The following is a 21,695-nucleotide window of genomic DNA, read 5'->3' as shown; positions in this document are numbered from 1 at the left end:
CTACATGTATTCTTTTTTTTCCCCTATGAGATACAGAACTTTATTTCTGAATGTAACATCCTAACAACAATCGTCATTCTTCTAAGGCAGCTAAAGAAATACATGTACTCTTTATTGAGACTCAGTGTAAGATAAAAGCTACATGTGAAAACTCTGCCTTTCTGTGTAGAACATTGCTAACAGAGATACCGGGTATTAATTAAGTTCCCTTAGTACAATTTATCAAAGATACCAGGATAACGTATGTAGTATCTATGAACTAATGTTTTTCTTTGTAATATGCAATGAGTTCCCTCTGATGAGCTGACAGTTCTCCTGCCAGAGCTGTTTTTGCTCACTACGGTAGTTCCCATTATTCTTGGTTTTCCACTGTAACCATTCCCCTCTTTCCTCTTTTTTTTAGTATGTGACCATGGCCTTTAATTCTTGTTTGGGATTATGATATTTGGGGATTTTAAAGTGGATGGATTCGATTTATTTTTGGAAACTAGGTGTAGTGTAAATAACAATGACTATTTCTGCTACGTGGCTGTAGGTAGAGGAACCTCCTTAACTGAGATTCAGCTCAGAGCGCATACACTTTTTTCTTTTTTTTTTTTAACATCTTTATTGGAGTATAACTGTTTTACAATGGTGTGTTACTTTCTGCTTTATAACAAAGTGAATCAGTTATACCTATACATATATCCCCATATCTCCTCCCTCTTGCATCTCCCTCCCTCCCACCCTCCCTATCCCACCCCTCTAGGTGGTCACAAAGCACCGAGCTGATCTCCCTGTGCTATGCGGCTGCTTCCCACTAGCTATCAGTTTTACATTTGGTAGGGTATATATGTCCATGCCACTCTCTCACTTTCTCCCAGCTTACCTTTCCCCCTCCCCGCATCCTCAATTCCATTCTCTAGTAGGTCTGCGTCTTTATTCCCATCTTGCCCCTAGGTTCTTCATGACCATTTTTTGGTTTGTTTTTTAGATTCCATATATATGTGTTACCATATGGTATTTGTTTCCCTCTTTCAAACTTACTTCACTCTGTATGACAGACGCTAGGTCCATCCACCTCACTACAGATAACTCAATTTCGTTTCTTTTTATGGCTCAGTAACATTCCATTGTATATATGTGCCACATCTTCTTTATCCATTCATCTGATGATGGACACTTAGGTTGCTTCCATGTCCTGGCTATTGTAAATAGAGCTGCAAGGAACATTTTGGTACATGACTCTTTTTGAATTATGGTTTTCTCAGGGTATATGCCCAGTAGTGGGATTGCTGGGTCGTATGGTAGTTCTATTTGTAGTTTTTTAAGGATCTTCCATACTGTTCTCCATAGTGGCTGTATCAATTTACATTCCCACCAACAGTGCAAGAGGGTTCCCCTTTCTCCACACCCTCTCCAGCATTTATTGTTTCTAGATTTTTTGATGATGGCCATTCTGACTGGTGTGAGATGATATCTCATTGTAGTTTTGATTTGCATTTCTCTAATGATTAATGATGTTGAGCATTCTTTCATGTGTCTGTTGCCCATCTGTATATCTTCTTTGGAGAAATGTCTATTTAGGTCTTCTGCCCATTTTTGGATTGGGTTGTTTGTTTTTTTGTTATTGAGCTGCATGAGCTGCTTGTAAATCTTGGAGATTAATCCTTTGTCAGTTGCTTCATTTGCAAATATTTTCTCCCATTCTGAGGGTTGTCTTTTGGTCTTGTTTATGGTTTCCTTTGCTGTGCAAAAGCTTTGAAGTTTCATTAGGTCCCATTTGTTTATTTGTGTTTTTATTTCCATTTCTCTAGGAGGTGGATCAAAAAGGATCTTGCTGTGATTTATGTCATAGAGTGTTCTGCCTATGTTTTCCTCTCAGAGTTTGATAATGTCTGGCCTTACACTTAGGTCTTTAATCCATATTGAGTTTATTTTTGTGTATGGTGTCAGGGAGTGTTCTAATTTCATACTTTTACATGTAGCTGTCCAGTTTTCCCAGCACCACTTATTGAAGAGGCTGTCTTTTCTCCACTGTATATGTTTGCCTCCTTTATCAAAGATAAGGTGACCATATGTGTGTGGGTTTATCTCTGGGCTTTCTATCCTGTTCCATTGCTCTATATTTCTGTTTTTGTGCCAGTACCAAACTGTCTTGATTACTGTAGCTTTGTAATATAGTCTGAAGTCAGGGAGCCTGATTCCTCCAGCTCCATTTTTCATTCTCAAGATTGCTTTGGCTATTCGGGGTCTTTTGTGTTTCCATGCGAATTGTGAAATTTTTTGTTCTAGTTCTGTGAAAAATGCCAGTGGTAGTTTGATAGGGATTGCATTGAATCTGTAGATTGCTTTGGGTAGTAGAGTCATTTTCACAATGTTGATTCTTCCAATCCAAGAACATGGTATATCTCTCCATCTATTTGTATCATCTTTAATTTCTTTCCTCAGTGTCTTATAATTTTCTGCATACAGGTCTTTTGTCTCCTTAGGTAGGTTTATTCCTAGATATTTTATTCTTTTTGTTGCAATGGTAAACAGGAGTGTTTTCTTAATTTCACTTTCAGATTTTTCATCATTAGTGTATAGGAATGCAAGAGATTTCTGTGCATTAATTTTGTATCCTGCTACTTTACCAAATTCATTGATTAGCTCTAGCAGTTTTCTGGTAGCATCTTTAGGATTCTCTATGTATAGTATCATGTCATCTGCAAACAGTGACAGCTTTACTTCTTCTTTTCCGATTTGGATTCCTTTTATTTCTTTTTCTTCTCTGATTGCTGTGGCTAACACTTCCAAAACTATGTTGAATAATAGTGGTGAGAGTGGGCAAACTTGTCTTCTTCCTGATCTTAGTGGAAATGGTTTCAGTTTCTCACCATTGAGGACAATGTTGGCTGTGGGTTTGTCATATATGACCTTTAGTATGTTGAGGAAAGTTCCCTCTATGCCTACTTTCTGCAGGGCTTTTATCATAAATGGGTGTTGAATTTTGTCGAAAGCTTTCTCTGCATCTATTGAGATGATCATATGGTTTTTCTCGTTCAATTTGTTAATATGATGTATCACTTTGGTTGATTTGCGTATATTGAAGAATCCTTGCATTCCTGGGATAAACCCCACTTGATCATGGTGTATGATCCTTTTAATGTGCTGTTGGATTCTGTTTGCTAGTATTTTGTTGAGGATTTTTGCATCTATGTTCATCAGTGATATTCACCTGTAGTTTTCTTTCTTTGTGACATCTTTGTCTGGTTTTGGTATCAGGGTGATGGTGGCCTCATAGAATGAGTTTGGGAGTGTTCCTCCCTCTGCTATATTTTGCAAGAGTTTGAGAAGGATAGGTGTTAGCTCTTCTCTAAATGTTTGATAGAATTCACCTGTGAAGCCATCTGGTCCTGGGCTTTTATTTGTTGGAAGATTTTTAATCACAGTTTCAATTTCAGTGCTTGTGATTGGTCTGTTCATATTTTCTATTTCTTCCTGGTTCAGTCTCAGAAGGGTGTGCATTTCTAAGAATTTGTCAATTTCTTCCAGGTTGTCCATTTTATTGGCAGTGTTGCTTGTAGTAATCTCTCATGATCCTTTGTATTTCTGCAGTGTCAGTTGTTACTTCTCCTTTTTCATTTCTATTTCTATTGAATTGAGTCTTCTCCCTTTTTTACTGATAAGTGTGTCTAATGGTTTATCAATTTTGTTTATCTTCTCAAGGAACCAGCTTTTAGTTTTAGTGATCTTTGCTATCATTTCCTTCAATTCTTTTTCATTTATTTCTGATCTGATCTCTATGATTTCTTTCCTTCTGCTAACTTTGGGGGTTTTTTATTCTTCTTTCTCTAAGTGCTTTAGGTGTAAGATTGGGTTTTTTATTTGAGATGTTTCTTGTTCCTTAAGGTAGGGTTGTATTGCTATAAACTTCCGTCTTAGAACTGCTTTTCTGCATCCCATAGATTTGGGGTTGTTGTGTTTCCATTGTCATTTGTTTCTAGGTAATTTTTCATTTCCTCTTTGATTTGCAAGACAAAGTTCCAGTGGTATCAACACCTGCTTCTTCCAATGTGTACCTAGTAGTAAATCTTGTTTTGTAATTTGAAGGCATGTGTTAAGGCCAACAGGCAACCAAATTTCGCCTCGTCTGCCGGCCACGGTGGGGGACGGGGGGCAGAGGGCTAGAGAATTTTTAATTTCATTTATTGTGTTGTTCATCACTGTTTGTTTGCTCTTAGTTCTTCTAGGTCTTTGTTAAACGTTTCTTGTATTTTCTCTGTTCTATTTCCAAGATTTTGGATCATCTTTACTATCATTACTCTGAATTCTTTTTCAGGCAGACTGCCTATTTCCTCTTCATTTGGTAGGTCTGGTGAGTTTTTACCTTGGTCCTTCATCTGCTGTGGGTTTCTCTGTCCTCTCATTTTGCTTAACTTACTGTGTTTGGGGTCTCCTTCTCACAGGCTGCAGGTTTGTAGTTCCCGTTGTTTTTGGTGTCTGCCCCCAGTGGCTAAGGTTGGTTCAGTGGGTTGTGTAGGCTTCCTGCTGGAGGGGACTAGTGCCTTCGTTCTGGTGGATGAGGCTGGATCTTGTCTTTCTGGTTGGCAGGTCCATGTCTGGTGGTGTGTTTTGGGACATCTATGGCCTTATTATGATTTTAGGCAGCCTCTCTGCTAATGGGTGTCATTGTGTTCCTGTCTTGCTAGCTGTTTGACATAGGGTGTCCAGCACGGTAGCTTGCTGGTTGTTGAGTGGAGCTGGGTCTTGGTGTTGAGATGGAGATCTCTGGTAGATATTCTCCGTTTGTTATTACGTGAAGCTGGGAGGTCTCTTGTGGACAAATGTCCTGAACTTGGCTCTCGCACCTGAGAGGCACAGCCCTGATGCCTGGCTGGAGCACCAAGAGCCTGTCATCTACACAGCTCAGAATTAAAGGGAGAAAAAGAAAGAAAGAAAGAAGATAAAATTAAATTAAATTAAATTAAATTTAAGTTATTAAAATAAAAAATAATTATTAAAAAAAATTTTTAAGTAATAAAAAAAGAAAGAAAGAAAGAAGAGAGCAACCAAACCAAAAAACAAATCCACCAATGATAACAAGTGCTAAAAACTATACTAAAACAAAAACAAAAACAAAAAACGACGGACAGACCGTACCCTGGGACAAATGGTAAAAGCAAAGCTATAGAGACAAAATCACACACAGAAGCATACACATACACACTCACAAAAAGAGCAAAAGGGAAAAATATGTATATATCGTTGCTCCCAAAGTCCACCCCCTCAATTTGGGATGATTCGTTGTCTATTCAGGTATTCCACAGATGCAGGGTACCTCAAGTTGATTGTGGAGATTTAATCCACTGCTCCTGAGGCTGCTGGGAGAAATTTCCCTTTCTCTTCTTTGTTCGCACAGCTCCCGGGGTTCAGCTTTGGATTTGGCCCTGCCTCTGTGTGTAGTTCGCCTGAGGGCGTCTGTTCTTCACTCAGACAGGACGGGGTTAAAGGAGCAGCTGCTTCGGGGGCTCTTGCTCACTCTGGCTGGGTGGAGGGATGGGTAAGGAATGTGGGGCGAGCCTGCAGCGGCGGAGCCCAGCATGACGTTGCAGCAGCCTGAGGCGCGCCGTGCGTTCTCCTGGGGAAGTTGTCCCTGGATCACGGGACCCTGCAGTGGCGGGCTGCACAGGCTCCCGTGAGGGGTGGTGTGGAGAGTGACCTGTGCTTGCACACAGGCTTCTTTGTGGCAGCAGCAGCAGCCTTAGCGTCCCATGCCCGTCTCTGGGGTCAACACTGATAGCCGCGACTCGCGCCCCTCTCTGGAGCCCCTTTAAGCAGCACTCTTAATCCCCTCTCCTCGCGCACCAGGAAACAAAGAGGCAAGAAAAAGTCTCTTGCCTCTTCCGCACCTCCAGACTTTTTCCCGGACTCCCTCCCGGCTAGCTGTGGCGCACTAGCCCCTTCAGGCTGTGTTCACGCCGCCAACCCCAGCCCTCTCCCTGCGATCCGACCGAAGCCCGAGCCTCAGCTCCCAGCCCCCGCCCACCCCGGCGGGTAAGCAGACAAGCCTCTCGGGCTGGTGAGTGCTGGTCGGCACCCGTCCTCTGTGCGGGAATCTCTCTGCTTTGCCCTCCCCACCCCTGTGGCTGCGCTCTCCTCCGTGGCTCCGAAGCTTCCTCCCTCCGCCACCTGCCATCTCCGCCTGTGAAGGGGCTTCCTAGTGTGTGGAGACCTTTCCTTCTTCACAGCTCCCTCCCACTGGTGCAGGTCCCGTCCCTATTCTTTTGTCTCAGTTTTTTCTTTTTTCTTTTACCCTACCCAGGTACGTGGGGAGTTTCTTGCCTTTTGGGAGGTCTGAGGTCTTCTGCCAGCATTCAGTAGGTGTTCTGTAGGAGTTGTTCCACATGTAGATGTATTTTTCATGTATTTGTGGGGAAGAAGGTGATCTCCATGTCTTATTCTTCCGCCATTTTGAAGCTCCTCCACACACACTTTTTATATGGGCAAATCCTGGACTGGCTTCGTTTTCTGGTGGCCTGGCAACCCGTGGTGATAGGAATCGTCCAAGGCATTAATTATTCACTAGGGCTGGAATAGCATGGCACACCTACCCAAGAAGCAATGTATTGCATGTTGAAATATTTTCTAATCCTTAATCCTACATTTAATATTGATATTCTTTTCTAATTTTAGAGATGACCCCAAGAATTTAGAGAACTGAGTAACAACTGGCACTTTGTGTGGAAAGAATTTAAAGAGAAGCTGAGCAATGGAATAAACAAATAAAGCATGTTTTGCATCCTTCCGATTACAATCATTTTGTAATCATCGCATCTGACACATTTGGTACTGTGGACATCCCACCTCTACTTTGGCTTACAGTGATCTCATCTGAGGCGTGTTTCAGAGGTTTGCGAAGTACTCCTCATGTACAACGTTGAGTTACAACAAATACCTTCTTATCAGTTCAACATCTTCAAAGAAGTAGGCAGAGTTGTTAAATCTATGGTTTAAGGACAAAGTCTTTTCTGTTCTTTGTGCTTGTTACCACGTGGCAGCTTTGGCACCACAGAGCCCTTCTGTGTAGAGATCACTCCTGTAGCCTCTAGCACCAGTGTGTTGCAGCCCACTCAATGGGCCAGAGCTACGCTGGGTTTCCTGGGGCTTCCCCATGTACTCAGCCCACCCAAGGGCTGCACTAAAGGGAAGAGAAGCACTCTCTTCTTCTGTGACACTCTGTTCACACACACACACACACACACACACACACACACACACAGTCAATCCATGGCCATACTCTGCTTTTATTTTCTTCACAGCACTTTCCAATACCTGAAATCATATCATAGACTCATTTGTTTACTGTTTGTCTTCACCTCCGTGATGACTGGGAATTTTATCTGTTTTGTTCCCTACTATCTTTCCAGCACTTGGAGCAGCACCTGGCACATAATAGGCACTCAATAAATATTTGCTGAACAAATGAATTAGTCAAGCAAGAAAGAAAAAATTAACAGAATTGGGAAGACCAGTCAGAACAAGTTAACCCAAGAATATGTTGAACTCCCCAAAATTAATTCATTTTAAGTTACTGGTCATTTGTTAAACAGCCAACACTGTCTACATCACACCAGACATCTATTCTGCAATACCTGAAGACATTACATTTGTATGAAGTAGAAAAGAAACAAATCTATTGTCAGAAACATTGGCAATGCATTGCAGCAACTTGGATGGACCTAGAAATTATCATACTGAGTGAAGTAAGTCAGAAACAGAAAGACAAATACCATATGATACCACTTATATGTGGAATCTAAAATATGACACAAATGAACTTATCTATGAAACAGAAACAGACTCACAGACATAGAGAACTGACTTGTGGTTGCCAGCGGGGAGGGGGAGTGGGGACAGGTTGGATTGGAAGTTTGGGTGAGCAGATACAAACTATTATATACAGAATGGATAAACAAGGTCCTACTGTATAGCACAGGGAACTATATTCATTATCCTGTGATAAACCATAATGGAAAAGAATATGAAAAAGAATGTATATATGTATAACTGAATCACTTTGCTGTACAGCAGAAATTAACTCAACATTGTAAATCAACTATACTTCAATAAATTTTTTAAAAAATATCAGCAACATACTTAATGCTATACAAAAGTCCATTGTAGCTGTAATGACAATAACTCACAGTAAGATTTCTACCAGTTGGTAATTTTCCTTCTTGAAACTGCTCAGTGCTTAAGTATTACAACTGGCTCATCATCCAGATTATTAGAAGATTTAACTCTGCTTTATTTCTCTACTCAGCAAACATTTCAACAATTCAATATTTATTATGTACCAGGCATGTGCAAGGATTAAAGAGATAAATCAAGATTCTTGAACTTACAGGCTACAGACAAATAAAAGACCTCACAGCTGGATAAAGCACCAACTAAAAATTAGTTTCTCTTTTGTAGCAGAACCCTTAAATTCACCTCTGATGTATTTGCCATCCGCCTTTTATGGAGAGCTGAATGAAGACCCTTTAGGACTCTGGGCAAATAAACCAGCATGTGTCTTCATGGAATTCTGAATGACCCTCAGAGTTCAGAAATGTTAGATAATTACTAAACAATATCAGAAAAAAATAAAGATGCTATTTCCTTTACACAGTTTAGGCATTTAAAATCTAACCTCAGGGGCTTCCCTGGTGGCGCAGTGGTTAAGAATCCGCTTGCCAACGCGGGGACACAGGTTTGAGCCCTGGTCTGGGAAGATCCCACATGCCGTGGAGCAACTAAACCCGTGTGCCACAACTACTGAGCCTGTGCTCTAGAGCCTGCGAACCACAACTACTGAGCTCACACAACACGACTACTGAAGCCCATGTGCCTAGAGCCCGTGCTCCACAAAAAGAAGCCACTGCAATGAGAAGCCCACGCACCACAGTGAAGAGTAGCCCCCGCTTGCTGCAACGAGAGAAAGCCCGCACACAGCAATGAAGACCCAACGCAGCCAAAAAATAAATTAATTAATTTTAAATAAATTAATAAATTAAATCTAGTCTCAGTTTTGTGAAGTAATATGTATATACTACCCAGTTACCAGTGGTTATCTCAAGGTAAAGGGATAAGAGCTGATTCTTAATTTCTTTTATATGCTCGTTTCTTGTCCAAATTTTCTACAATTAAACATTTGCAATGAGAAAAATAGATTATTTTTAAAATATTATTTTAAATCTATCAATTAACTATCAAGCTTTTCTATTGCTGTTTAAATTATTGAAATTAAATCTACAGGTCAAGTCCACGTTAAATTTGTCTGGTTCTCGTGACAATTAACATTGTGCTTAATGTAGGAAGGAAATAGAGGACTAAAGCAAAAAGTCTGTTTTGTGTTTGGTTTCTGTGGCATCTCAAGTCTCCTTCTCCTGAACTTGTCTATTTTTTTCTTAGGCTGGGTACTCCATTACACTCTCCCAGGAGTTTGTGTGAGACAGAAGAACCCACTGTTTGGGTTTCCCAAGGACTAAAGCCTGTCTTGCACTTAATGAACTTATTTCTTTGGGATAACTTTCTGCAAACTACAGAAAATATACCCTAGATCCCTGCTAGTACCCATAAGACAAAAACATTCATTTACAAACCATAATATATAAGAGGAATTCCTTCTTGGAAAATAATAATAATAGCTAACACCTACCACAGGCACCTGTCACCCTGTGCGAGTACCCCATGGTACCCATTCTCATAGGGTTGGTCCTCATCCAGGGGTGCATGCCAGTGCTTTACTGATATTACTGCACATTGACATCTACATCAGACCCTAAGATGTATTTACTATTATCCCTATCTTAAGGACAGGAAAACATTTGGGGTCAGATTGAGTTGCCCAAAGATACATGAGTACTAACCCAGGTCCTTCTGATTCCAGACCCCAACTAACCACACAGACCCAGTTCTGGCTGAGGACTGAGCAAGGTCACTTCCTTTCACATGTGGTTCCCAGCTTAAGAAGTGAGTTGCATGAAGTCCATAAATAGCTCCTCACTTTTAAATTTAATGCATTCATTTAATGTCTTATTATCTAGATTCTAAAAATTAACATATGGAAGTAGTATCTATCTTTTAAATTATTGTGTAACAAATATTTCTGAGTCATTGTGAAGAACCTCTATGTCTATACTTGCTTAAAAATCTATTTAGCTCATACGTACTTTTATAATGTTTCAGAAAAGAGAAAAAATCAGAAACAAGACTTTTCGAAGAAGGAAAAATCAACATGATGCAGGGGAAGCAGACTAGAAGATGGGGCTGAAAGCAGAGTAACCAGACACTAATTAGAACTTCACACATAGTTAAAGGCTGAAGATCTGAGTCAGGGATATAGGGGGCTTCTTTCAAATTCTTCAAAACTGAGTATTTATTTCATTAGTTTCATTTTCATAGAAATACATAATTTACTGCATCTTGGGTTATATACCCTCTCTCAAGTAACTATGGCTGGAGAAACTTATCAAATACCGAGAAAGACAGATCCAGTTCATATGAAAATATACCCTCTAGGTTTTTTTGTATCCTGTGAAGCTTAATGGGGACACACAGCACTTCTTTTTTAAGAACAGCAATAACATTTTGCCTTGCTGCTCTTGAGAGCAGTCAGGCACAGAAGGGACAGCTGGGGGGATGGAGAACGACCTCTACAGACATGGATGAGTCTCCTGGCAGAAAGCTGACGGACACAGTCATTTGAAATCTTCTGCTCATTTCTGCTGTTTCCTAATGAACTAAGCCAATTGGTACAGATAATTCAGATATCAATAATGCAGTGAGATCATGATTATCTCATGGGATAAAGAAAAGCCCAGAACCATGTTTTTCCAATCTGGTAGCAGTTTTTGAACAGTTTTAGTTGTTTTAATAAGCAAGTCCTCATTCATGTAGTTTACATATAATTGGGTCAGAATGGACTTAGTTATAACTAGTGATAGAAAGACCACCACCAGACCAAGACTGACCCTTAATGAAGGATCCTAGGACTTTATCGCAGCTCTCAAATTTAACCAAAACCCTTCCTGCTGCATCTCATCAGTGGGCCACTCCAAGTAGGTCTTGGTGTTCATAATCTTCCGCAGCTTACAGAAACGCTGGGGGATGGCCTTTTTCTCAATGGGCTCCAGCAGAATGAGAATGGCAGCATCGTTGTTCTCATCAAAGAGACGAAAATGGGAGAAGTCCAGCTCGTACTTGCACCACTCACTCTTCACAAAGTTCTCAGAAAGCACAAAGATGGTTTTGTGGCTCTTTTCAATGGAGTCAATGATATTGTCGATAATCCACTTGCCAGGAATGAAGTCCCGCTTGTGAAGACACAACTTAAAGGGAGGGTTGAAGTGCTCCAGCTCCTGGACCATGAGGTTCTCCACCCAGTAGGAATCCCGTTCACTGTAGGACACAAAGGCGTCATAGCAGATGTCCCTGCAGGGAGCCTTCCTGGGCTTCCTCTTGGCCTGGAGCCAGGCCCACATCATCTTCATGTACCACAGTCCGTGGAAACGGTGGCACAGAATCCCCATGAGCAGGAGCAGCAGGAAAAGGGCACAGCACACGGCAGACACCACGGCTGCCCTGTGGCATTCAGAAGGTGAGAGCCAGGTGTCCTGAACGCGCTGGCCCCGCACGGGGGATGGAGAGTCACACAGGTAGTCTTCTGGCCAGTCGATCAGGACCTGGGCCAGGGCCTGCTGCCCCTGCATGAAAGACAGGAAGTCACAGGAGCAAATGAAGCTGTTGCCACCAGCTTCCAAAGTCTTCAGTTTTTGAAAAGAATCAAGTTGCTCCTTAGAGAAAGTATTTATTATATTTCTGCTGATTCTCATAACTAATAACACAGGTAAGAAGGAGGCATCTGGTAGAGTCTTCAACTTATTTCTGGAAATATAAAGTTCTTTGAGTTCTGGCAAAATCAAAGAAAATGAATCGAGATTGTTATTGCTAATATCTAAAACTTCCAGTGTCTGGGGAATGCAACGGGTTAAACTTTGTATTCTTGTGCTGGATAAGTTCAAATATTTCATTTTTCCTGGCCACTGACAAGTTTCAGGCATTGAATGAAAATTATTCTTACTGATATCAAGGTTAGTCAGGTTTTGCAGAGTAAGCAAAATTTCTCCAGTTTTTTCTAATGATTTCAAACGATTCTGCCTTAAAACTAAGGTTTTTAGGAAGGGCCAAGCATGCTCACAGGCTGAGTTTTTCAAGGTTTCTTCAGACATTAAGTTTTCACTGAGATCCAAATATTCTAATGATTTTAAATGTTGTGAAAGTAAACAAGGAACCAGAAAAACCTTACTGTTTTCTATTGTGATTCTTTTAACTTTTCCTGTGAGTGAATATATATTACTCAGATCATGATATAAGAAAAACTGTGGAATATGCAACTTCCGTATTGTTAATGTCTCCACATCACCTAGGTATTTAATTGTGTCCAGAGTCAATGTCCTAAAATCACCAACTCCATCATGGGTACAGTCATCAAACTCTACTTCTAAGACTCCAGAAACATAATTAAACAGTTTCACAACTTCAGTAAAACTTTCGTCAGTGATTTGCACATTTCTAAATGTAAACTTTTTAATCGATGTATTCGTTTCATTGATGGATACTTCTGAAAAATGAAAAGTGTTCAAATTAGTATCTCTCAGTTCTAAACATTCTAAGGAACTTAAAATATCTACAAAAATCTCCAGCAGTAAAATAGGCTGCTTCAGATGAAGAATCAGATGGCTGATGTTCTGGATTGACTTTAAACTCTTTGGCGCATATGTCTGCAGATTTGGAGCATTAATCTCAAGTTTCTCAAGAAGAGTTAGCCCAGCGAAATCCTTTTCCTGAATCTCAGTGAAGCTGTTACTATTTCCTACTTTCAGGATTCGCAGATTTGGAAGATGAGAAAAAAGAGATCTTTCCCCGAGTGTTTTGTATAAATTTCCCAGTAAGTTTAAGAATTTCAAGGCAGAAAGGGATCTGAACCAGGAGGATGAGAAGTTAGATAAACGATTATAGGATAAGTCCAAATATTCAAGACTCCTCAGGGAAAAAAAAGAATCTTCCTCCACTGTGTGAATTTCATTGGCCCCCAGCCTCAGAGTCCTGAGGTTCACACACCTCCGCAGGTCACTGTTGCTGACATAGGTGATCTCATTGCTGGACAGGTCAAGGCTTTTCACAGCTGCCGTGAGACCTGAGGGGATGGAGTTGAAAGATCTGGAGCGGCCATCGCAGACACCAGTGGGGTCACAAGACAGAGAAGAAGCCTGATCAGAGGCTCCTTCCTTGGGGAGGCTGATTACAGACCCCAAGACCCACACTGTCCACAATGCAGGTGGCATTGTCCAGTGATCTCACCTACAAAGAAAAGAGGTTCAAATGAGTGATTGTGTTTGACAGCATAGCTTAATTCCAGTTCTTGAGAAACGTTTTGTAAGATGTAGCACGCGCGTACACACACAAACACACACACACACACACACACACACACACACACCAAGAAATAACTGACAGGGAAATGGAATGTATGAATAAGGATAAAAAATGAATTCCCTGACACATCCAGCAACAGACCACCACTGAGCAATGACTTAAAGGCACAGTACCATCTAGGAATATGGAGCAGGACCAAACGTGGGTTGAAAGATGAAAGTAAATGAATGATGGAGGATGAAAAAGCAAGCAGTTTAAGAAAAGGGCTAGGCTTAACCATATGGATTTACAACCTCCTATTTGTATACTTCAGATCTTATATTGCAGCATGCCCCTTGCCTGTCCTGATGCCCCTGTGAGTTAGAGATCTCACAGTGCCAAACCACAGCTCTCCTTGAACAACCTTCACTGAATACAGCTCCAGGAGGAGCATGCTCTTTAACCAAAAGAAAAAGGTCCCATGCTTGTCAACCTGTCTTGCACTTGGCACTAGTAGGTGGAAGCGGTGCTGAGAACCCCAGGCAGAGCAAGGTGGTTTGTGGGACGGAGGGACAATCAGACCATCAGAACCTTCTCATCTGCAGTGAACCAAGTGCAGCAAGCAGTGTTTGACTCAGCACATTTTTCAAAAGATCATTTTGGGGAAACAATCAACAGTATTACCTTTGCCAATACTCACGTGTCCATCTAAGGGTCAGTCTGTTTCAGGGCTCTCTAATCTGATCCAATGTCTATTTGTCTATCCTTGTACCGGTAACACACTATATTAAATATATGACATATCTTCATATCCAGGAGAGCAAGGCCTTCCTCCCTGTTCTTCTTTAAGTGAGTCTTACTCTTGGTGTTTTGCATATTCTTATAAATTACAGAATCAGCTTATCAGTTTCAAAAACAAAACCCACTGATTTTTTTAAAATAAATTTATTTTATTTCTGGCTGCGTTGGGTCTTCGTTGCCGCACGTGGGCTTTCTCTAGTTGTGGTGAACGGGGGCTACGTTTCACTGCAGTGTGCAGGCTTCTCATTGCAGTGGCTTCTCTTGTTGCGGAGCACGGGCTCTAGGCGTGCGGGCTTCAGTAGTTGTGGCACTCGGGCTCAGTAATTGTGGCTCACGGGCCTAGTTGCTCCGCGGCATGTGGGATCTTCCCGGACCAGGGCTCGAACCCGTGTCCCCTGCATTAGCAGGCAGATTCTCAACCACTGCGCCACCAGGGAAGCCCAAACCCATTGATTTTAATTGGCAATGCCATGAATCTATAGATATTTTGGAATTATTGACATCACTACAATATTGGATCTTTCAATCCACGAGCATGATATATCTTTCCATTGATTTGGGTCTTCATTATCACAATAATGTCTTATGATTTTCTACACAGACGTCTTGAGCATATTTTGTGAGATTTATTTCTAGGCATCTGATGCTTTTGAAGTTTTGAAAATAGTATGACTTACTTATATGTGGCATATACCTATATATACAGAGAGAGAAATTCAATTAAGTTTTTCATATTTACCATGCATTGAGCAACCTTGCAAAACTAATTCAGCAATTTCACAGTTTGTAGATTCCTTTTAATTTTCTACATACACAATCATATCATCCAGGTATAATGATGGTTTTATTTACTTTTTCCAATCCTTATACCTTTACTTCATTGTCTTGATTAGTGAATGCTGAATTTTATCAAATTTTTTTTTCTTCCTGTAACGATTGAGATAAGAACATTTCCTCCTTCACTTTGTTAATAAATATTGGTGACTACATGGATAAATGTCTGTGTTAAAGCAACCTTGCATTTTTAGAATAAACCCACATTCGTCTGGATGTATTATCCTTTTTATATATTGGTGGATTTTCTTTATAATATTTTGTTTAGAATTTTTGAATCTATACTCAGAAGTAAAATTGCCCTACAAATTTCTTTCTCCTAATGTCCTCATACAGTTTTTGTTGTTGTTTGTTTTTGTTAAATACTTTAATTTAACAGCTACGGAATGATTCAGATTTTCTTTTTATTCTTTTGTCAGTTGTGTTTTTCAAAGAATTTATCATTTTCTTCCAAATTTTCAAATTTACTGACATAGTTGCTTACACCCTCTTATTGTTTTAATGTCTGCAGGACCTCTTTCTATTCCTTAGATGATATTTGTGCCTGCTTTCTTTCTCAATTGTCTTGCCAGAGGTTTATCGTTTTTATTAGCATTTTTTTAAATTTATTTATTTTATCCATTTAATTTTGGCTGTATTGGGTCCTTGTTGCTATGCACGGGCTTTCTCTAGTTGCAGCGAGCAGGGGCTACTCCTCGTTGTGGTGCACGGGCTTCTCATTGCAGTGGATTCTCTTGTTGTGGAGCATGGGCTCTAGGCACGTGGGCTTCAGTAGTTGTGGCGAACGGGCTTCAGTAGTTGCGGCACACGGGCTTCAGTAGTTGCGGCGCACAGGCTTAGTTGCTCCATGGCATGTGGGAGGGATCTTCCCGGACCAGGGATCAAACCCATGTCCCCTGCATTGGCAGCCAGATTCTCAACCACTGCACCACCAGGGAAGTCCTATCAGCATTTTTGAATAACCAACTTCTCACTCTATAGAGCCTCTATTTATTTTCTATTTCATTAATTTCTACTCATATTACTATTTACTTCCTTCTGCTTTCTCTAGATTTATTTTACTGTTCTCACTCTAATTTCCCGAGATAGATGCTTCCTCATTAATTTTCAGCCATTCTTCATTTCTAATATATCCATTTCAGGTCATGAATTTTCATCTAAACACTAGTTTAGCTGTATTGTCCATGTCTCTTTCTTTTCTGTTCTTTCCATACTTTTGTCTCTTCAAGTTTCAATCTAGGTATTTTCTTCTGATCTATTTTCTAGCTTATTTTCCTTTCCTCAGCTATGTTTAATTTACTGTTAAATCCATCCACTGTTTTTAAATTTTTTTGATTATTACAGTTTTCATCTATATAATTTCTATTTGGTTCCTTTCCACTTCTGCTATGTCATTTTTTTTTTTTTAAGTCACAGCTATAGGTTTATAAATTTATTTATTTATTTTTTTTTTAGCTGTGTTGGGTCTTCATTTCTGTGCGAGGGCTTTCTCTAGTTACGGCGAGCGGGGGCCACTCTTCATTGCAGTGCGCGGGCCTCTCACTATCGCGGCCTCTCTTGTTGCGGAGCACAGCCTCCAGACACGCAGGCTCAGTAGTTGTGGCTCACGGGCCCAGTTGCTCCGCTGCATGTAGGATCTTCCCAGACCAGGGCTCGAACCCGTGTCCCCTGCATTGGCAGGAAGATTCTCAACCACTGCGCCACCAGGGAAGCCCCTGCTATGTCATTTTTATAGTTTCAAATTCTCTGCCAAAATTTTCAGTTTTGTCTTTTATTGCGTTGAACACAGTAAGCACAGTCTGACAGGCTGCAGAGCACTTTTGACATCCTTAGAAAGCAGGGAGTTAAATGTTAAGGTCTGGGGCAGTCATGGATGGGATAGATAAGGCTGAACTAGAGGAAAATAAGTCCTCACAGAGGTTGCATCACAGCTTTGATTTATCTGGATGGCTCAGGCAGCCTCGATCTCTGAATATGGATTAAGATTATTTCTGGAACGCTAGTGCTCATGGGTGCCTACAGAAGCAAAGGAAAATTTTCTCCAGAAGAAGAAAACATCATCCTAGCCCTTAGATTTCTTTCTACAAACAATTTTTCAAATAGAATGTCCAGTAAAAAATGAAAAACAACTGGGCACTAACTAAAGCAAGGTGATAAGCATGAGAAAAGCAGAAACAGCAGACAACAGAAACTAACCCATAGAGGCTGTAGATCTAGCATTGTCCCCACCTCTAAAACTGACAGGGTTAAGATGAAATGGCTATTACTATTTGGTACTATGTCTATCCCATTGTCTTTCTGCTTAATCGGTTGTTGAAAAAAAAATCCTCTTAGTATAATTGTACTGGAGAACCAAAATTTACTTGATTTTTTCCACTTTGTAACATATTGCACAAATCTTAAGAAATCTATACCAATTTTTGGCTAAGATTTAAGGTCAAATACGTTCATTTTTTATTTTTCCTGGCTTTTTCTCTTTAAAAGGTAAAATTTATAAGAGCAGAGATCTTGGGCTATTTCATATACATATTATATGATACCTATTACATGGTCAGTTTTCAACAAATAATAATTATTGATGATGCTAAAACTACAGTTAACAACTTGACACTTTAGGTCAGAATTACTTGTCTCTCCTCCCATTTCCCCAATACATTACAGGAGGGGGCAGAGAACTCCTCAATGTAAGACACTGAGAAAGGGAAGGGCGATGGCTCAAGTTAGACGGAGTGGAGTCAGATCTAATAAAAGTTGTGGATCTGCACAAAGTATAAAAATCATCCTCTTAAAGAATTCAGAAAGTTGCCAGAGTGGTGAGGAATTATTAGTCCAAGACTCGGGATAGGATGGAAGTCTGAGGAGTAAGCCTGGTGTTAGAGGTGACTTAGCTGAGAGGAAGTTGAAGCCCTGTGGCCCAGAGTGAAACCAGGACCAGACGCCCACTTTAGGGCAAGGGCTGAGATGCCTGGGTGAAGCCAGACTGGAGAAGGACTCAGGGCCCAGCGCATGGCAGAGAAGTGAAAGTGGGCTCTCCATAAAGCCAAGCGCAGGGAAAAGGCTATGCCATATGTGAACAGAGGCCTCAAAAATCTCTGCCCTCTGACCCAGGGTCTCCACCTGGCTAGAAGCTAGCCTCCTAGAAATCTCCCATAAGAAATCAAAACCCAGGCCTGTCACATACGCTGGTGTGGATCCAAATATTAAAAGATATAATAATTAAGAATTTTTCAGAACTGAAGAAAAACATAAATTTACAAATTATAAATGCATATTGAATCCCAAAGAATAGAAATTCCTCATCTAGCCCCAAAACAATGGAATAATAGCCTCAAAGGGCTGAGAAAACATACCTGTTAGTCTAGGCACCTATACCCATTTAAATAATCATCCAAGAGTAAGGACAAGACATTTTCAGACATTTGTAGACCTTCATTGAAAGAAGTACCCAAAAACATATGTTCTTCAACACATGGAAAATAAACCAGGTAAGAGTAGGCAACAAGAAGCAACAATTGGATTTTTTTAGTGTAACAATAGATAAGAAAGCACTCAGAAACTCAGACATGGGTTTCCTGCATGAGGAAAAAGTAATGTAAATTTTAAATGACATTGTGGAGATAAAAAAAATTTTTTTTTGACAAGCAAACCTATCTGGGAGGAGTAAATACAACTTAGATTTACTAAAATATCTTTATGAGGTCACACCCAAGGTGCCACATACAATAAATTATGCTCAATCACTGAAATCAAAACAAGATATTTAACCAACCAAGTCAAATTCTTAAGTAAAGCAATGAAAAAAAATAACTGATGGCTTAGAAACTTCCAAAACATGTTGTCAACTTCAGGCAATTTTCATAAAATTGATACATTATAAAAAGTTTAAAGAAGACATAAAGCTTCTCTGCTTAGAACAGGAAGAAGAAGAAACTTAAAATATTGGTGAATAAGTCATTTTCAAATAATCAGGTCAGGATATTTGCCTTTTTCTTTTCTTTTCTTTGTTTTTGGTGTCTACTTTCAAGTCAGCCATCCTATCTCCCAGTTGCTTTTTGGTAAAGATCTGAGTTAGTAACAGTGCAGATAAGACCTTCTGCAAGATTACAAGCATCTCACCCGGCTGAATTGTTTACACCCGGAACAATTTCTCTGTCTCTCTCTCCCAGCCCTTTTTTTTTTTTCCCCCGAAAAGGAAAAACACTATCCTGGCTGACATCCAAGTTCCAAACACAAGTTGTCATTTATAGACGTTGACGAAGTTTTAATGGCGTGAAGCCCACCCCGGAGCAGAGGCCAGGCTCGGGGTTGGGGAGCGAGAGTCCTAGGCAGATCCGAGTCCTGACCCTGTCCCACTTCTGAGCCCTGGTGGCCGAAATCCCACCTTTGCAAGTTGGGTCCCAGCGGTAAGCAGTGAGCCGCAGACGCACCGCCAGCAGGACGCACCTATGCAACCTTGAAAGCCTCTACCTGACCCTCGTCACCGCCGCTCCGAGTGAAGGGGGCGGGGGCGACCGGGGCGTATTGAGCCGCTGGCGAGAGGGCGGCCCTTCGGGAACCGGAGCCACCGGCCACCCCGCCTCCCGGAACGCGGCCGCCCGTAGCGCGGAGCCCGCGGAAGCTCCCCGCGGCGCCCCCTCGGAGGCTGGATGGCCCCGCCACGGCCCGCGGGCACCGTGACGCCAAGGGCTAGGCGAACCTCGACCGCACCCCCGTCCCTTTCCGTGAGGCCCCCGCTTCTCTCACCTCGGCGGGGCGGGTGTGCACATTCTCGTGCGGAGCCTCGCAAACGGGGCTGCGGGAGCGTCGACGGCCTCGGGGCCGGGGACTCCCCCCTTCCCCGGGCCCGAGCCGCACGACTGGGGTCCCGGGTGCCGCCAACTGGGAAGCGGGGATGCCCGGCGCCCCCGTCCGCGCTTCGGCCACCCTGGGACCCTGCCCGCCCGGTCCGGGGAAGGCTGCGGAACGAGGAAGCCTGCCGAGCGTATTTTCGGCCCGATGTACCCGGAGACTGCGCAGCCGCCGCCAGGCCGCGCCTTCTGCCGCCTCCGGCCGGGACCTGCCCGCGCTCCGGAAGAGTGCACGGGGACGCTGCGTGTGGCCGGCGCCCCCTCCTCCAGGGTGCGGGGACTACCCGTACAGCGGAGCGCGCCTGGCACCTGTGGCCTGGGGCCCGGGGCCCGCCGCCGCCTCCCTTTCCGCGGGCTCCGTCGGGTGACCGTGACCCAGGTGCTTCCCCACCGCCGCCTGGTGCCCGGCCTGGGTCGGAGGCAGGCGCTGGGGCCAGGGTGTGGGGAGATGCTTAAGGCCTCCGCGTGGGATTCCCCTAGCACAGTTAGATTTCGAAACCAATGAGAAGGCTTATTACCCAACCAGTATTTTCTTGAAGCCTCGGGCACCCAAAACATCTTATTGCCCTGAAACACGCCGTCTCCATTCTTCTGCGTCCTTGGACGCCCAAATTCAGGCACTCGAATCATGCCTTTCATCCACCTCCCACCCCCACCACGACCTTTTGAACACAATTTCCCGGTCACTGTATCTCCAGGGTCCACTTCCACCCGCAAGTCTATGCTCTCCTGCATTAACATAACACCAATCACTATCCAAACCAACGCAGCAAGATTTTGCCTGAAGAGCAGATAAGGACAGCCCAGATTTTTAAAAAATTTTAGTCTTGTGGCGGACCCCTGGTGGTGCGCTGACTTTCCCTAGCACCCACCTCCCATCCCTGCTCTTACCATGAAAAGATGTAGGCTCCCCTTTATGTCTAAGATTTTGAACCTAAGTCCTTCCCTTGCGCATTTCCATCCCTGTTTCTCAAAGTGGGTAATTCCCAAAACGAACAGTCTTAGATTGGCTTTCTTCATTGCCACAGAGACCAGTGAGACATGTTTGTAAGGGAAACTAGATACCTTTTCAAAATTAAGCTGCCTTAATATTCATTAACTACATTTTATTTTCTTAATTACATTTGACCTTCCCAAATTGAGATTGGAGGCTGAAGAAGCATTCTAGTTCCTCTTTGACACAGGAGGAAATGCCATGCAAATTCTAAGTGGCCGAATTGAGATTTGAAACCAGAATTTTACCCTAAACCCAGGGTTCTTTGTGTTACCCTATTCCACATGCCTAGTCCTCATCAAAGGCTCCAGCCTCAGGCAAACTCAATCTATAGGCATGAATGTGAACTTGAGGGGGTGGAGTCTGTTTTCCTATACAGTTTACTGATTACCGTGGGGACATTTCTCTGCATCCCTGACCATTCAGGCTCTCCAGCTGTCTGAAACACTTTCTTCTTATTACTTCAAAATCTCCCCCTCTCTTCCTCATGATTTCTCAAGTGTGTCCTTCAGAAAACTTCTTTCCAATTTTTTGCCCAGAAACTGAAAACCTCTGTTCTTTCTCTATATATCTTTTCTAGTTGAGCTGCCTAGATTGACTGATGTTATTGCTTTGTAATCCCAAAGTTGATTAGAATATTCTGACAAAGTTAAGTAGAAATTATGTATTTACCCACAACTTACTACCAGTGTCATCTACATGCAGTGAATTTTTCTCTACACTCTCAGCAAAGCTATTAGCACCTTCTACTCAGGCACATCCTTATACGTGTTCAGTTCTTCACGTTTTCGAAGCAC

The 21,695-nt window shown here is 42.1% G+C and overlaps 2 protein-coding genes across 3 annotated transcripts in view; one reads left to right on the top strand and one right to left on the bottom strand.

The window, feature by feature from the left end:
- Nucleotides 1-6,652, top strand: part of RNF175 (ring finger protein 175) — a 58,948-nt gene extending 52,296 nt beyond the window's left edge. Inside the window, 2 exon segments of the mRNA XM_082391484.1 lie at nucleotides 6,442-6,443; nucleotides 6,446-6,652. Of these exon segments, the coding sequence (XP_082247610.1) occupies nucleotides 6,442-6,443; nucleotides 6,446-6,561 (118 nt within the window). The 3' untranslated portion in view covers nucleotides 6,562-6,652.
- Nucleotides 6,653-7,248: 596 nt separating this feature from the next.
- Nucleotides 7,249-20,091, bottom strand: TLR2 (toll like receptor 2). 2 transcript variants are annotated; one of them, XM_082391483.1, is made up of 2 exons: nucleotides 20,059-20,091; nucleotides 7,249-13,368 (listed from the first exon to the last, which is right to left on the bottom strand). In XM_082391483.1, the coding sequence occupies exon 2, from the start codon at nucleotides 13,350-13,352 to the stop codon at nucleotides 10,995-10,997; it is 2,358 nt and encodes a 785-aa protein (XP_082247609.1). In that variant the 5' UTR covers nucleotides 13,353-13,368; nucleotides 20,059-20,091; the 3' UTR covers nucleotides 7,249-10,994. The 2 variants fall into 2 exon arrangements, with proteins under 2 accessions (XP_082247609.1, XP_082247608.1); XM_082391482.1 differs by lacking the exon at nucleotides 20,059-20,091 and adding an exon at nucleotides 19,801-19,931.
- Nucleotides 20,092-21,695: the final 1,604 nt, after the last annotated feature.

Source organism: Balaenoptera borealis, assembly GCF_965194805.1.
Source record: "Balaenoptera borealis genome assembly, chromosome: 4".
NCBI classification, from domain to species: Eukaryota; Metazoa; Chordata; class Mammalia; order Artiodactyla; family Balaenopteridae; genus Balaenoptera; species Balaenoptera borealis.
Note: the sequence above shows the minus strand (reverse complement) of the source record. Positions and strands in the feature narration are given on the sequence as shown.

What these genes read in the sequence shown, in the direction of transcription:
- TLR2 (XM_082391483.1), bottom strand. Translation starts at nt 13,352, where the DNA reads ATGCCACCTGCATTGTGGACAGTGTGGGTCTTGGGGTCTGTAATCAGC.